The sequence below is a fragment of the Sarcophilus harrisii genome, chromosome 4 (genome assembly GCF_902635505.1).
Source record: "Sarcophilus harrisii chromosome 4, mSarHar1.11, whole genome shotgun sequence".
Classification (NCBI taxonomy): Eukaryota; Metazoa; Chordata; class Mammalia; order Dasyuromorphia; family Dasyuridae; genus Sarcophilus; species Sarcophilus harrisii.
The window spans coordinates 96,450,285-96,463,356 of record NC_045429.1 but is presented as its reverse complement, the minus strand read 5'-3'; the positions used below and the strand labels follow the sequence as shown (position 1 = coordinate 96,463,356).

At 49.3% G+C, this 13,072-nt stretch overlaps 1 protein-coding gene across 9 annotated transcripts in view; it reads right to left on the bottom strand.

Annotated features, from left to right (window-relative positions):
- PPFIA4 (PTPRF interacting protein alpha 4) overlaps positions 1-13,072 on the bottom strand; it is a 111,322-nt gene that overhangs the window by 43,902 nt on the left and 54,348 nt on the right. For 5 of the 9 annotated variants that reach the window (XR_004229336.1, XR_004229339.1, XR_004229341.1 and 2 more), the window contains 3 exons: positions 8,357-8,531; positions 7,961-8,075; positions 5,158-7,517 (listed from right to left, as the gene is read on the bottom strand). The exons of 1 other annotated variant lie outside the window; for it this stretch is intronic. Coding sequence is in view for 3 of the 8 variants with exons in the window: in XM_031937159.1 (XP_031793019.1) it covers positions 7,468-7,517; positions 8,357-8,531 (225 nt within the window). In the remaining 5 variants the exon portion in view is untranslated. Of the gene's footprint in view, positions 1-5,157; positions 7,518-7,960; positions 8,076-8,356; positions 8,532-13,072 lie in introns of those variants that run through there. 3 more of the 9 variants (XM_031937160.1, XM_031937161.1, XM_031937159.1) reach the window with 2 other exon arrangements.

Below are 13,072 nucleotides of genomic sequence, written 5' to 3'. Positions count from 1 at the left end.
GAGAGTGATTATAACAAGTAAGGGTTAGAGATGATCACAAGTTCACTTGTCTTTCAGTACAGAAGCACATCTCTTCCCCTACCTCTCCCCTTACTCAAAGCTATGCGATGGACTGATCTTTACCATTAGCCCATCACTCATTATCAGAGTAATTATTAAAAGTTTCAAAGGTTTTCTTACTCTTGAGGTTGTCAATTTTTCAAAGATTAGATGGAAAAATTGATAACTCCAGCTCATCAACAGATCAGATAGTTTTGGAGTAATGTAATAATTAACTGAAAAGGTTTGACATTAGCTAGAATTTGAGTTTCCTTAGCTCTCCACCACACACACACACACACACACACACACATTGAAACTCAGACTCCTTTGAGACTAATATGAATTATAGGTGATTAAAAAGAAGTTTATTACTTTCCAGTAATATGTCACATTTGCAACTGGGCTAATGTCCCATAAACATCAGACACTAAGAAATGCATTAATCATAGCCATATTTATGCTGATGTTTTCAGGTATAATCATTCATCTTCTTATTTTATTCATATCACTTACTGCTTCTCAATTTAAAAAAATGTGTTATCTCAATAACCTAGATCACAATCATATGTGAACTACACACCCTGTATATCCTAACCTGAGGTCCAGCATGGTGGTAAATAAACCTGTGAATCAGATTTCCCTCTGAGCTTCAGAATGATTATCCAATCCAATTTGATAATTAAAAAAAAAAATTAAGTGCCTACTATGTGCAAAGTAGTGTACCAGGTGCCACAGATATAAGACAAGGAGTTTACAGTCTACTGGGGGATACAACAGAGATAGATAAACATATCCATGATAATCTGAAAAGAACAAAGTGCCAACAACTTAGAGGGTCAAGAAATGTTACTTCAGGCCTAGAAGATGGAGCATGTATTGAACTTGGAAGAAAGTAGGACTCTAAAAGGTAGAGGTGAGGAGAAAGGACTTCCTAGAGCTGGGGAAAGGGGGAAAGGGTACAGCCCCACACTGCCTTTGAAAAAAAGATTCAAAGGCAAGAAGGAAGATGGAGTTGGAATGTTGAATAACAAGTAGATCTATTAGGCTGGAATGATGACCATGTGAAAGGGAATAATATAAAATGTCTGGAAACAACAGTGGAAACTATATTTAGGGTCTCAGAATGCCAAGTTCAGGAAACATGCAGTAGCCTAGTTTAGCTGGAATGTAGCGAGCATGTAAAGGAATAATGTGCAACCAGCCTGGAAAGGTAGACAGGAGCCAGATTGTAAAAGGCTTTACTGAAATGCTGAATTTCCATTTTATCCTAGAGGCAATTTCCACTGCCTCTGAAGGAGGAAGAAAAGAATAAAATGGGCAGTCAGGTTTTCTAGGAAGAACATGTTGGCAGCTGTGTGGAAGGAAGATGGCTTGAGAAGGGACCATACTACACGGCAGCTGGGTGGTACATTGCAAGGGTCCTCAAACTTTTTAAATAGGGGGCCAGTTCACTGTCCCTCAGACTGTTGGAGGGCCGGACTATAGTAAAAGCAAAAACTTTGTTTTGTGGGCCTTTAAATAAAGAAACTTCATAACCCTGGGTGAGGGGGATAAACGTCCTCAGCTGCTGCATCTGGCCCGCGGGCAGTAGTTTAAGGACCCCTAGGATGAACCTAGAATCAGGAAGACTAAACCACAGCAGCAAACAATGACTTGCTCTTGCCTTCATGACAATTCCATTGTTCAAAAGGTAAAGAAAAACCAAGGGGAATCTTAGGTATTCTGGATCTGATTCTCATTCAGACAGGAACTGGGGAAGAGGGACACTCCCTCCTCGAGTTTGTAACAGAAATGGAGAGCATGGGCAAAGTATGATGTGCACCCAGATTTAAGGACTACGATTTTTAAGTGTTCAGGAAAAGGAGACCATGGATTAAAATTCCACATGAGATGAGGGAAGGAGGGAAAATCTCAACCACAAAATGATGAAGCTACAAAGGTAAATAATTGAGAAGGAAAAACGTGGATTGTCTGAAAAGATTGATATAAAATTTTACAGAATTCCCTACTCAGCCCAGCTTTTTTAAAAAATGTTTGAAGAAGTGTGACATGATATATAAAATAGTGTCAGGAGTGCCAAAGTTCAGAACGAACCAAGGCCAGTGAGCAAAACTATGGACAACAGAGAGGTGAATTAGCTGTATCATAGAAAACAGGAGAATCAGAGAAAGGCTAGACCACCGCTCAGGATGGGAGACACAAGAATAATGGGCGACTGAGACAGAGCAGAGAAGTTCCTTGTTTTGTCCCTGTTTTCTCTGACAAGGACAATGCCCTTGGGACAGGGAAATATAGAACAAATGTGATTAATGAGGAGTTGATGATCCCAGACCAGCAAGGAGATAACTGTAGTAGAAGAGTTCCAAGCTGTGCTTGATTAATTAAAGTTACCTAGGCCAGGTGAGCTGCATACTAGGTCACTGGAAGAACTGACAGATCTAATCACAGCTGCATTCTCAGTATTTGAAAGGCCAATGAAAGCAGGATATGGATAAAGGTTGCAATTTCAGGAAAGGAAAGAAGCTAAGAACTAGTTTGACCCAGATCCTTGGAAAGGATGAATCATTAAAAAGATAGGTTGTGAGAATCCAGAAGGGATTACAAAGACCCAGCCCACATAGCCAGAACAAGAACAAGTCATGGCAGACAGACAGATGTTATTTCCTTGTTCTGATGGGGTTACAAAATTGGGAAGATTGGGGAAATGCTGCATATTATCTTATTTGATTTTCATAACCACCCTGGGGAGAGGATGCTGAGGCACAGAGAGGTAAAAGTGACTTGCCAAGAGTAACATAGCTAGTCAGTATCAGAAGGGGATTTGAAATTGTATCTTCCTGATAATACATTTTAATGGACTCAGAATTAGTCAATAGATCAGACTCAAAGAGAGTGGGTCTTGGTTCAGAAACCTCCGCTGGGAAGATCTCTCATGGCGTGCAAAGGAGAAGCAGCTAATACCCTAGATGTCAGTCAGGATCCAAAAAGATCTTGACAGCCTCCATCACTGGATGGAGATGAGAATTTAATGAAATTAATGAGATGAGATTTAATCAAAATCAAGTCTTACAGTTAGGTTCAGAAAATCAAACTTACCAAGCCTGGGGAGATGGCGTTTGAAGAGGATTTAGAGACAGCACAAGAGATGTGACCTGGGAGCTTGGGGACTGCAAGAAGGCTGGGGAGCTGCCAGTCGCACTAGACTCTGCCCTTGTCTAGCTGTCTTGGGAACAGGAGACATTTCTGAGTGCCACAGTTGTTCCCAAACATTTTCATTGGATCAGGTGATTTGGGGCTGGGAGGGATTTTAAAAATTACAAAATCCAACTATTGTTTCAAGGATAAGGAAACTGAGGTGACTCAGAGAGGTTTGCCTGTGGTTAGTAAGCAAGTAAGTATTGGGGCTGGGATGGGAATCAGAGTGGTCCGTTCCAGACTGCCAGTCTCTTCTCCTCCTACTAGGCCAGAAGTTTTCAGACTGATCTGGGAAGTCCTGGAGATTCTGAAGACAATTTTGGGATTCAGTAGAATCAAAATTAATTTCATAATAATATAAAAATGTTTGATTTTCTAAAAACAGTCTTTATCAATAGATAAAGCCTTCTGAGGAGTCCTCAATACATTTTTAAAGTATAAAGGATCAAAAAGCTCGAGAACCTAAAGGGTCCCTTTCCCTCTTATTTATTCTCCTCTCCTTCGTAAAGCTTTCCCCTGCTGTTCCAGCTCCCTGAGGGATCTCTGCCACCTGTGGCGCCTGTCTGTTCCCCACATTTGGCACTAAGCATTTGTGACAAAATGACATTTTAAGTGGAAGAATTGTAGACCCATGGGAAGCTGGCAGGTATGACTTTTATTCCCAGGTATATGGGGAGTGGACCCCCTGCTGACTCATGGATGCAGAGTGCTTCTCCCTGACAGAAATGGCTGGGCCCAGTCCCAGACCAAGTGGAGAACAGAAATTTAGATTAAAAAGTGATGGATTATACAAGTGTCCTTGTATATGTTTGTGAATTTGACTCTACTTTGTGACTTAAATCCTTTGCTACCCTTAATTCTATCTGAGGTTCGGGGAGAGGTTGGGGAGAAGGGGGCAGCAATTGCCCAGAGATCCAGGGCATCCAGGGCAGCTGAGCGGACGCTCAGGTCGCAAGAATCAGCATGGTTTGTATGGATGGACCACCAGTCCCGGAGGGGAGGTCTCCTTAGTAATACAAAACCCCCAGCTTACAGAGGGGCTTCTGCAGGTTGCTCCATCGCCCAGCTCGACATCTCTCTTCCTCCCATCATATGTATCTGCCAGATGGAAACTTGTGGGGGGATGAGGGGGTGGATGAGAAGGAATAGAGAAGAATCAAATATGACAACTACCAGGGGAATGGAAATGACAATTGAACTGGTAGGTTATGCAAATTGCATGCAAATGACTGCAGATATACTCGGGGCCCTCACACTTTAAACACCTAGATGGAACCAGTCCTTAGTGAAAATCTTAATCGTGTTCTGGGTGGGGGGTAGGGAAGAGGAGAAGAATGGGGGGCTGCCTGTCCGGAAGATGAAGCTCCCGACTTCTTGTCTTTGTTCCTGCTGAATTCCCATTCCCTCCCCTTTCTGCTCCTCAATTTTTCCTCTTACAAGGAAGAAAACTCCAGGAGGGAAAGGTACAGACTCACTAGGTCAGTCAATTGTGCTAACGACCGTCCAGTTGGCCACCCTGCTCCTGTGCCTAAGCTTTCCTGACGAGAAGCAAGAGCCAGGCATTTCTCCACTTCTTAGAGAAAAGGAAGGTCCGCCTGCTTTCTGGGTAAGCTGGCATGGGGACTCTCAGTCCCACCCAGCAGGCCATTCTCCCTGAGACCCAGCTTCAGCCCCTCCCTTGCCCGGGGAACAGAAGCCAGTTACCTTCTGCCCCAGGATGCTTCCAGCCCTCCCTCCCTCCCTTTCTGTCACCCCCGTGTCCCAGACTTCTCTCCTGAGAGCTCCAAGTGGCAACCGCAGACGGGCGGGTTCTTGATTGAATAAAAAGGCTCATTTTTTACTGAATTTTGGCCCAGAACAGCCTCCAGGGAGCCCCAAACTCAGAACATCCACAGTCAAGAGGACCAGAGGCAGCGTGTATGTTGTTTTAAAACCGGGCTGTTTATTGTGACACACATACCCCTGCCACACACACACACGCACGCACACACGCACAGAGGGGCGTCGCACACCCTTTCCTGATGCAGTGATCCGATACAGTACTGAGGAAGGAAGACCTGACGAGACAGAGGAGGCTGGTAAGGGGGCCGGGGTCACTAGTGACTCTTCAAATAAAAAACATATTGAGTCTTAAGCAAGGTACACACCAAGACAAGACCCCCCTCCCCGCCGTGGTGTGCCGCAGACCCCCGCTTCCCGCAGCCCTTGGAAGGATGGAGACTCTCTCTCGCTTCTGCCCTGGATCAGGCCAGCCAGGGCAGCTCAGCGTTAAGGTCCTAGAGAGGTGGGGCTGGAGGTGCAGCTGTTGGCCCAGTCTCTCATTCGGCACAGCCCATTAGAGTGGGATGTTTACAAAAAGAGAAAAACTAAGTCCTTTAAAGTATTCAGATGGCACTGCAATCCCATAATCCTAGACACCCAATCCCAGGATCTTACTATTTAATACTCTATAACCCAGCAGGCTAGTCTTGTAACAGTTTCTTCTCTCAGCCTAGTCTCCTTCCAGCCCATTTCCTGATTAAAAGTTCCAGCTCCACATATCCCTCGGCCTGGTGGGAAGGAAACGGGGAGCACATGAGCACAGAAGTCCCAGAGGACAGAGGAGAGCCTTTCCGGGGAATCATCACCTAAACCTCTACAAGAACTGGCTCTTGAGCTCCCCAGGCTGGAGAAGCGCCCGTGCAAGCAGAGAGGTCTGGCACTCCTCTTCCTTCCGTCACAAAGCAGACAAGCCCAGGCCAAGAGCTAGCACCATTCTGGACCCCTCCTCCGGGGAGACAGGTAGCTCTGTGCCTCAGTTTACCTGGTTTCTAAGCCCAGCAGACAAACCAGCACACAGCTCCTCAAGTCCCAAAGGGAGGCCTACCTGAATAAAACTTGGGCCCTCTCCCAGAGAGAGACCCCGGAAGGACAGCAGCTTGCAGAGGTCCCAGGCAAGCAATCGGCATCTCTGGCTCCTTACTCTAAACCCGATCTGGACTCTCCACCTTCCTCCCTTCTCACTCACTGCTAACATAAACTCTAGGCACCTGCAATACTTCTGGGTGGGGAAAGGATATGAGGAGGGGGATTTCCTGGGATACTCCAGGACAGAGGGCAGGCTTGGGGCAGAGGGAGAGCAGATCTACAGGAGTCCGAGGGTTGGAGACTGGGGATCCATCAGATTCTGAGCCACAAAGGATACGAGGGCAGTCACTATCTTCAGAGAAATTCCTCTGCTCTCCCCTCTCTTCCTCCCGCCTCCCTCCTCCTCCCATGGCTTGAGGAGAGCTCGGGGAAGTGGAAGAGAACCCCCGCCTGCCGCTCTGCCCAGGGCTGGGAGCCAGTGTGAACCGATGACGTTCCCCTAGGACCCACCGCCCCCGCGGGATGCCAAAGCCTGGGCAGCGAGCGAGAGGGGAGAGGCCCCATGGCCGCGGGCAGCTTATTGCTAATGGAAGACAGGCTGCCCTCCCCCCTCCTGCCTGAATGTCCGATTGCTGGCAGACGCTTGCCTGCAGTTCGGTTCCATTTCTTCTCATCCCTTCTTCCACATCAGCCCCAGGCTGGCTCGTGCACCAGCCCCTTCCCACCAGGCTCTCTGGCCGGGACCCGGGGCTTGGATCCCAGAGAGACTGAGCCGGAACCCACTGTGATGGTGGAAACTCCCGCTCTTTCCCTCTACCCTGAGCCACGGAGAAGCCCTTTGCTCTGCTCTGCTGCCGGCCCCTTTAAACCCCCAGGAAGTCCTGAGAGCTGGGTCTGTGGCTATTGCTAATGTAGAAGTTGTCACAGGGAGTCAAAATCAGGTGTTAGGCAGAAACATTCTCCAGGCCTGCAAGACCCTCCCCAGAAGGAAGAAAACAGACCAGAGCCAGAACACAGGCTTCTCTTCCCCGGGAGCCACAGTTCACACTGCTCTACTGGTGCCATGGGGCCCGGCCCTGGCTCCGAGGCCAGGGGAGCACAAAGAGGAAGGGGGAGTTGCCTCTATCTCCCTGGGCGTTCTGCCTTCTCTGCCCTGCAGTCTGAGAATGCCCGAAACATGGGGCACAGAGAGGTCCCACCAAAGCCTCGGGAAACACATGGACACAGGGGACGGGGTTAGAGCTCGAGGATGAGTATATGCTGAGATCTGGGGCAAGTGGAAAGTCACAGACAAGACTGGGAGCTACTGGAAAGGGAACAAGCAGGAGGAGGATAGGGCCGGCCAGGCCGGGAGGCCGAGGAGGAGGCCGGCTGGGGCCGTGGCTAGTCCCGGAAGGCGGAGAGCATGTGTCCGTAGAGATAGTGGGAATGAACTAGGAAAGACAGACAGACAGACACACAGAGAGAAGATGGGGTTAGGAGGCGCCCCGGATGTCTCTGGGGAAGACCCCATCCATTCCCCTCAGAGTCAGCTCCCACCTCCCTTACTCCCAGAGCAAAGCAAGGCAGAAAAGGCAAGAGGGTGGCCAGGCAGGGCAATGGGCAGGGACGGTACTGGAGAGGAAGGGCCAGGCCCAAGGGGCCCAAAGCAGTTGTGGGAGGAAGCCAGGAGCCCAGAAGCGGCGGTGGCTGCTGGGCCCAGTGAGGAAAAGCTCTCCTGGTGGGTGTCTGGGGCGCGCCCCAGCTCCGTGGGCGTGGAGGGGCAAATGAGGAGAGCCAGTTGTCTGGGGCAGGGTCAGGGAGGGGCTCATGCGGCAGGAGTAGGGGTAGCCCCACGTGCCCGCTGCCAGCCTGGCAGAGGGCCTACCCCACTTACCCCGAGCCACGGGCACACCCCCCGTCAGACCCGGGGTAGGGAAGGTAGGGGGGAGTTCAGCAGGAGTAGGTCCGAACCGTAGAGGTCTCCAGTCTCTGTGACCCTGATGTCCCAGCTGGGAGGAGTCAGAAGCAGCAAGAACACACAGAGCAGGGGTTAGTGCGCCGGGTGGGGCCTGGGGACGCAGCTCTGGGCAGGGGGTGAGGGCCAGACCATTAGTGTAGCATCAGCCAGGGCGGCTGGGAAGCCGGGGAGTGGCAACCAGCCTTGGGGATGAGTGGCAGGACGGGGCTCGGGTCCCACGCTCATCTCTGGCAGCCCCCCCTGGCTGGGCTTCTGAACACCAGGAGGGGGGGTCGGGGGAGACCCTGCGCTCCAACCCGGTGGCCGGCTCACCTTCTGGCAGCATCTTCTTTGGCGGAGCCGGGGGGGGCTGCAAGGGCCCCAGAGTGGAGACTCGGAAACTGGTGGGAAGGGTCTCGGCCGAGGTGCTGAGCATCCCTCCGTGGGGGTCCCGGGGGCGGAAGCGTTTCCTCCAGGAGGGGGCACGGCGAAACACCTTGTCGTCACTCTGCAGGGTACAGACAGGCATGGGGGCCCACAGACACGCATGGGAGGCAAGGGATCACTGCCCATGGCTCCTTGGGAGCTCAAACCTGCCCTGGTCTGGGGGAGCCTTTCACAGCTGAGTCACTTCCCACCTTCCGATCCTCAGCTTCCTCATCCATGAAAGGGGTCAGTTGGATCCCTTGTGGCTCTAAGGTCTGGGACTTCCTCAGACCGATTCTCTATGGGGGTTGCCCTGCTCCAACCACTTCGGCCCAAGCTTAGCATCCCCATTTTTCCTACTCCCTCCTACCCAGCTTCGTGTCTTCCATTTCTTCCCCCCAAGAGAAAAGGGTAGAACGTCCCCATAGACACACGTCTCATAGAAAAGGTGCCATCCTTCCCAGGTCCAGCTACACAGAGACGTGTCGGGTATCTGGTTCCCTCTGCATCCCCCTTCAGCCTGGTTTCCAGCTACCAGCACCATGAGGTGGGCACACGTCCGTGTCGCATCTCCCAGGTAGTCAGCAGTGGGAACCAGCCCACGCCCTGCCACCCCCCTCTTCTAGAGGGTCTTTCAGCGGCTTCTCTCTCCCTTCCTTCTTTCTTTGTCTTAATGCCATTACTCAGCTAACCAACAATATCACAGTGCATGGAGCTCTGGTCCTAGAGTCAGGAGGACCTAAGTTCAATCTTTCTTCAGGTATTCACTAGCTATATGAGGGATCCTGGGCAAGTCTTTTTTTTTTTTTTTTTTTTTTTAAATTTCAAGAGGCCTCAATTTTCTCACCTGTAAAATGGGGATAATAATAGCACCTAGCATCCAGGGTTGTTGTGAGGATCAAATGAGATACTATTAGTAAAGGACTCATAAAACCTCAAAGCACCATGTAAATACTGGCTATTATGACCCTTATCTTTGTGTCCATTGCTGTTATTCTCCCCACTGCCTGCCCATCCCTCCCTTCAAAGAATTGTCACTGTTGGTAGCCAAAGACAAACGCGCACTCTTCTCATACTCATCTGGGACCTATCCCTTGGTGGTCCTTTTTAACTCACCCTCTGACTCTAGATGGGCCTACCCTTCACCTGCCCCAGACCAAGAGTCGGCTCCCCAACTCTTGAACACACCCGAGCTCATGCCCTCTCTCTGCCTTTGCCTCACAGTGCCAACATTCTCCATCTTCTGAAGGCCCTCCGTCCTTCAAGGCCCTTCTCAGTGCTACTTCCTTGGAACCTTTCCTGACTCCACATCGCCACAGCACCCCCACACACACAGAGCTGGGGTAAAATGATCTCTCCCCCAAGTTTCTCAGAAGCCCTTTACCTGGATCTTTCCTTATGGTGTCCATCTCCTCTTCCTCATTAGGTTCTAAGCCCCTTTAGGCCAGGGTGTGTTTCTACCTCTCTGTGTCAAAGCCTAGCGCAGGGCCTCGGTGTTTGTCAGGCACTTCAGAAAGCGTGTGTCATACTGAAACCTTGTTTCCCTCACAGCCCTCCAGCAGTCTGGTGGACTTGCCGCTAGCACCCCGCACCTATCACGGTGTAAGGCACCCGCTAAGCGTTTGGTGACGGGGGGACCGACTGCAATCCAAGCAGCGCTCCCCGCGGACAGTCGGAGGGGTAAATAAGCCTCAGAAACATTCCAGCGAGGAGGAACCCGGTCCTTCAGAAGAACCTGGGGCCACCCTAGATCACCCCTGGATCCCAAAGTCTCGGCCTTCTCCCCCACAAAGCCCTCTCTCCTCTGGAATCTCCGCAGTTGCCAGCACTGCCACGGCCCCTGCCACATGTCATCCCCAACATTTCCCCCCTCAGAAGTACTTGGAACCTAGAAAGTCAGCCCCTCGTTTCCCCTTGAGGTGATATATCAGGCGGAGACCAGGAACACTTAAGAGCCAAAGGAGAGCTCTCCTTTGGAGAGCAACATCACAGGAGCCATTACAACTAAAGCCATATTTTTGAAGATGAAAACAGAGGGAGTTATTTGATATCCACTTGACTGGAAAGGTCAACTTTCCTAAATCAGGCGGTCCCCCTGGGCACTGCTATGGAAAAAAAACAAAAAACAAAACCCAAGCGTCCCCTCCCTGGGGCTAGCTGTGGCCAAAGGGCTCAAACCCTGGCTTCCTGCTAGCACTGCACCCACCCCGCTCTGGGCAGGCCAACTAGTGACTGTGAGCCTCGGTCTCTCCTCCTGTGAAATGAAAGGCTCAGACCAGGCGCCTTCTAAAGTTCTCCCCACGAGATCCTGCGGTCACAGAGTGTGGGCCCGGGCCCTGCTCATCTGTCCTTCTTTGATCCCTTCCCACTCTCAAAGGCCGCAGGTGCGGAGTGCGGGCTGGAGCCTCAGACCAGGTAAGGGGCCTGAGGGCAGCCTGAGCCCAGTGACAGACAGGGCTCTTGTTATCGGATCATCAGGGTCACACTTTCTTTAGTCCCAGAGAGGCTGAGTTGTCCCTCCAGCGGACAAAGCCATGGCCCTTCTCTCTACCTACACAGCGATTGCCCTGTGGAGGCACCTTTACCTGAACTACTGCTGCAAACAGCCTCTCAAATTTCTCCCCACTCTAACCCATCACTCCAGGGGACTGCCCAAGGGCTTTTCCCCACATCAAGCCTCCCCTCAAACTCTGGTGGGCTCCAATTTCCTCTAGGATCAAACAGAAACCTTTCTGTTGGCCATCCTACCTCTCCAGCCTTGTCCCTCACACATAACGTACCATGTCCTGACCGTGAGCCTTGGTGATCCTTAGGCTTAAAATGCTCTCCTTTCCCAACTCTGACCCGGGGAAGTCCAGATTTCCTTTAAACTCCACCCAAGTCAGACCTTGTGCACAAGGCCTTTCTTTGGCCCCCAGGAGCTGGGGCCTTCCTCCTGCTACAGCTGTCCGAGAGAGCTAGCCGCCTTGTAGGTATTCTGCTACACATGTGTATGTATAGAGAGAGAGGGGTGGCTAGATGGCATGAATGGTAGGAATAGCTCTGTGATCTCCCTGCACCACGTTAGCTCCTCAAGGACCAGCAATGTCTCACTTGGCTCTTCTTTCCCAACATCTACAACAGTATTTAAGAAATGCTTGTTGACCCAGCACACAAAAGCCAAATGAAAAAAGGAATCAATTGGTATAAGATCTTCCCAAAAGTGTGTATAAGGTGTAGGGAATTGATAAGACCAGACAGATAAACAAAAAGCTTAGATTCTTGGCGTGACTGACAAAGGAAGCAAGTTTCAAAGAATCCTTTCTTTTTGCACATCTGTTGAGAGCATATATTCATCATGAAGCTTTTGAAATGATTGATATATTCTGTTGGTTGAAGATTATTAAGTTTGAATCCTGTGAGACTTAGCAAGTGTGTATTGTGAAATTAAATCTATTTGGCTTTTTTAACCCTTTCATTGTAATTTTTACGTAAAATAAAGTCATTCATTAACATTTCTTTAAAAATGCTTGTTGACTGATTTTGAAATATGAGGTTAAAGTAGACAAGAACCATTCAACAGGTAATCTGATAGATTCTATCACAGAAAAGATAAAAAGAGGGTTCTGAAAAGAAGAGAAAATAAAGCTGGTATGAAAAAAATAGGAATCAGAGAGCAGGGGGCTTTATCAGCAATGAAGAAGCTATCATGAGCAGAGGAAGAATAGCAATGTATTTACTGAATGGAAATAAGCATATTAATCAAATGACAAATCAAAGGAACTGCCAGGGGATGGGGTAGGATGTCAGGTGGAAGGTACAGGGAGAATGCAGAGCAAGCACTATGTCAAGTAAATAGAAAAATTCAGGGGGATTTTTGCCAGTTGGTACAGATTGCTTCTGGGTGTATGGGGTGGAGGGGCTGCCTGGCCAACACGAGGGAAAAGCCTGAAGAATAGAAATGGGAAGAACTTTGTTTCCTTAGAGATCAGGAATACTGAGAGTGACTTGGACTTGGGGAGGAGTAAGGCTGGAAGCTAAAAAATAGATTGGAGATAATTGATGAGTTAAACCATATCAGATTGAAATGACTAACAGTTTGGTTACCTGGACTTCCCTAAAATTTAGCAACCTACTTTCTAATATTAAAACTCCCACTTGGAGCATGTACGCTAATATCCTCACATATTGCAGCAATATATTTTTGGGCCCAAAGTGGCTCACTGTAAATACATGTCATATTGAAGTTACCAAAAAGAGAGGGAGAACCTCGGAGAGAACTACAAAAGAAAAACTGTGATCTCACTGGTATGATCTTTGGAGGCGGAAACTCTGATTCTTTATGTAGCAATGGTAAAATGATACCCTAGGACTGTCCCTACTACAACCTCTCCCAAAACCCACCTAACACAACTTAAGGAGACCCAAACACTGCCCACAAGCAAAACAGGATACCACAGGGGGTTTGATGCTTCTCCCAAAGAACTCCAAAATCTCAAGAACTGGAAGAGACCTCAGTGACCACTTGACCTAACCTATAACTAAGCAAGAATTCCTTCTATAGGATATCCATCACACAATCATGGAGCCTTTGCTTAAGAGACCTTCACTGAGGGAGAAACTACTTCCCTAAGGAGATCGCCC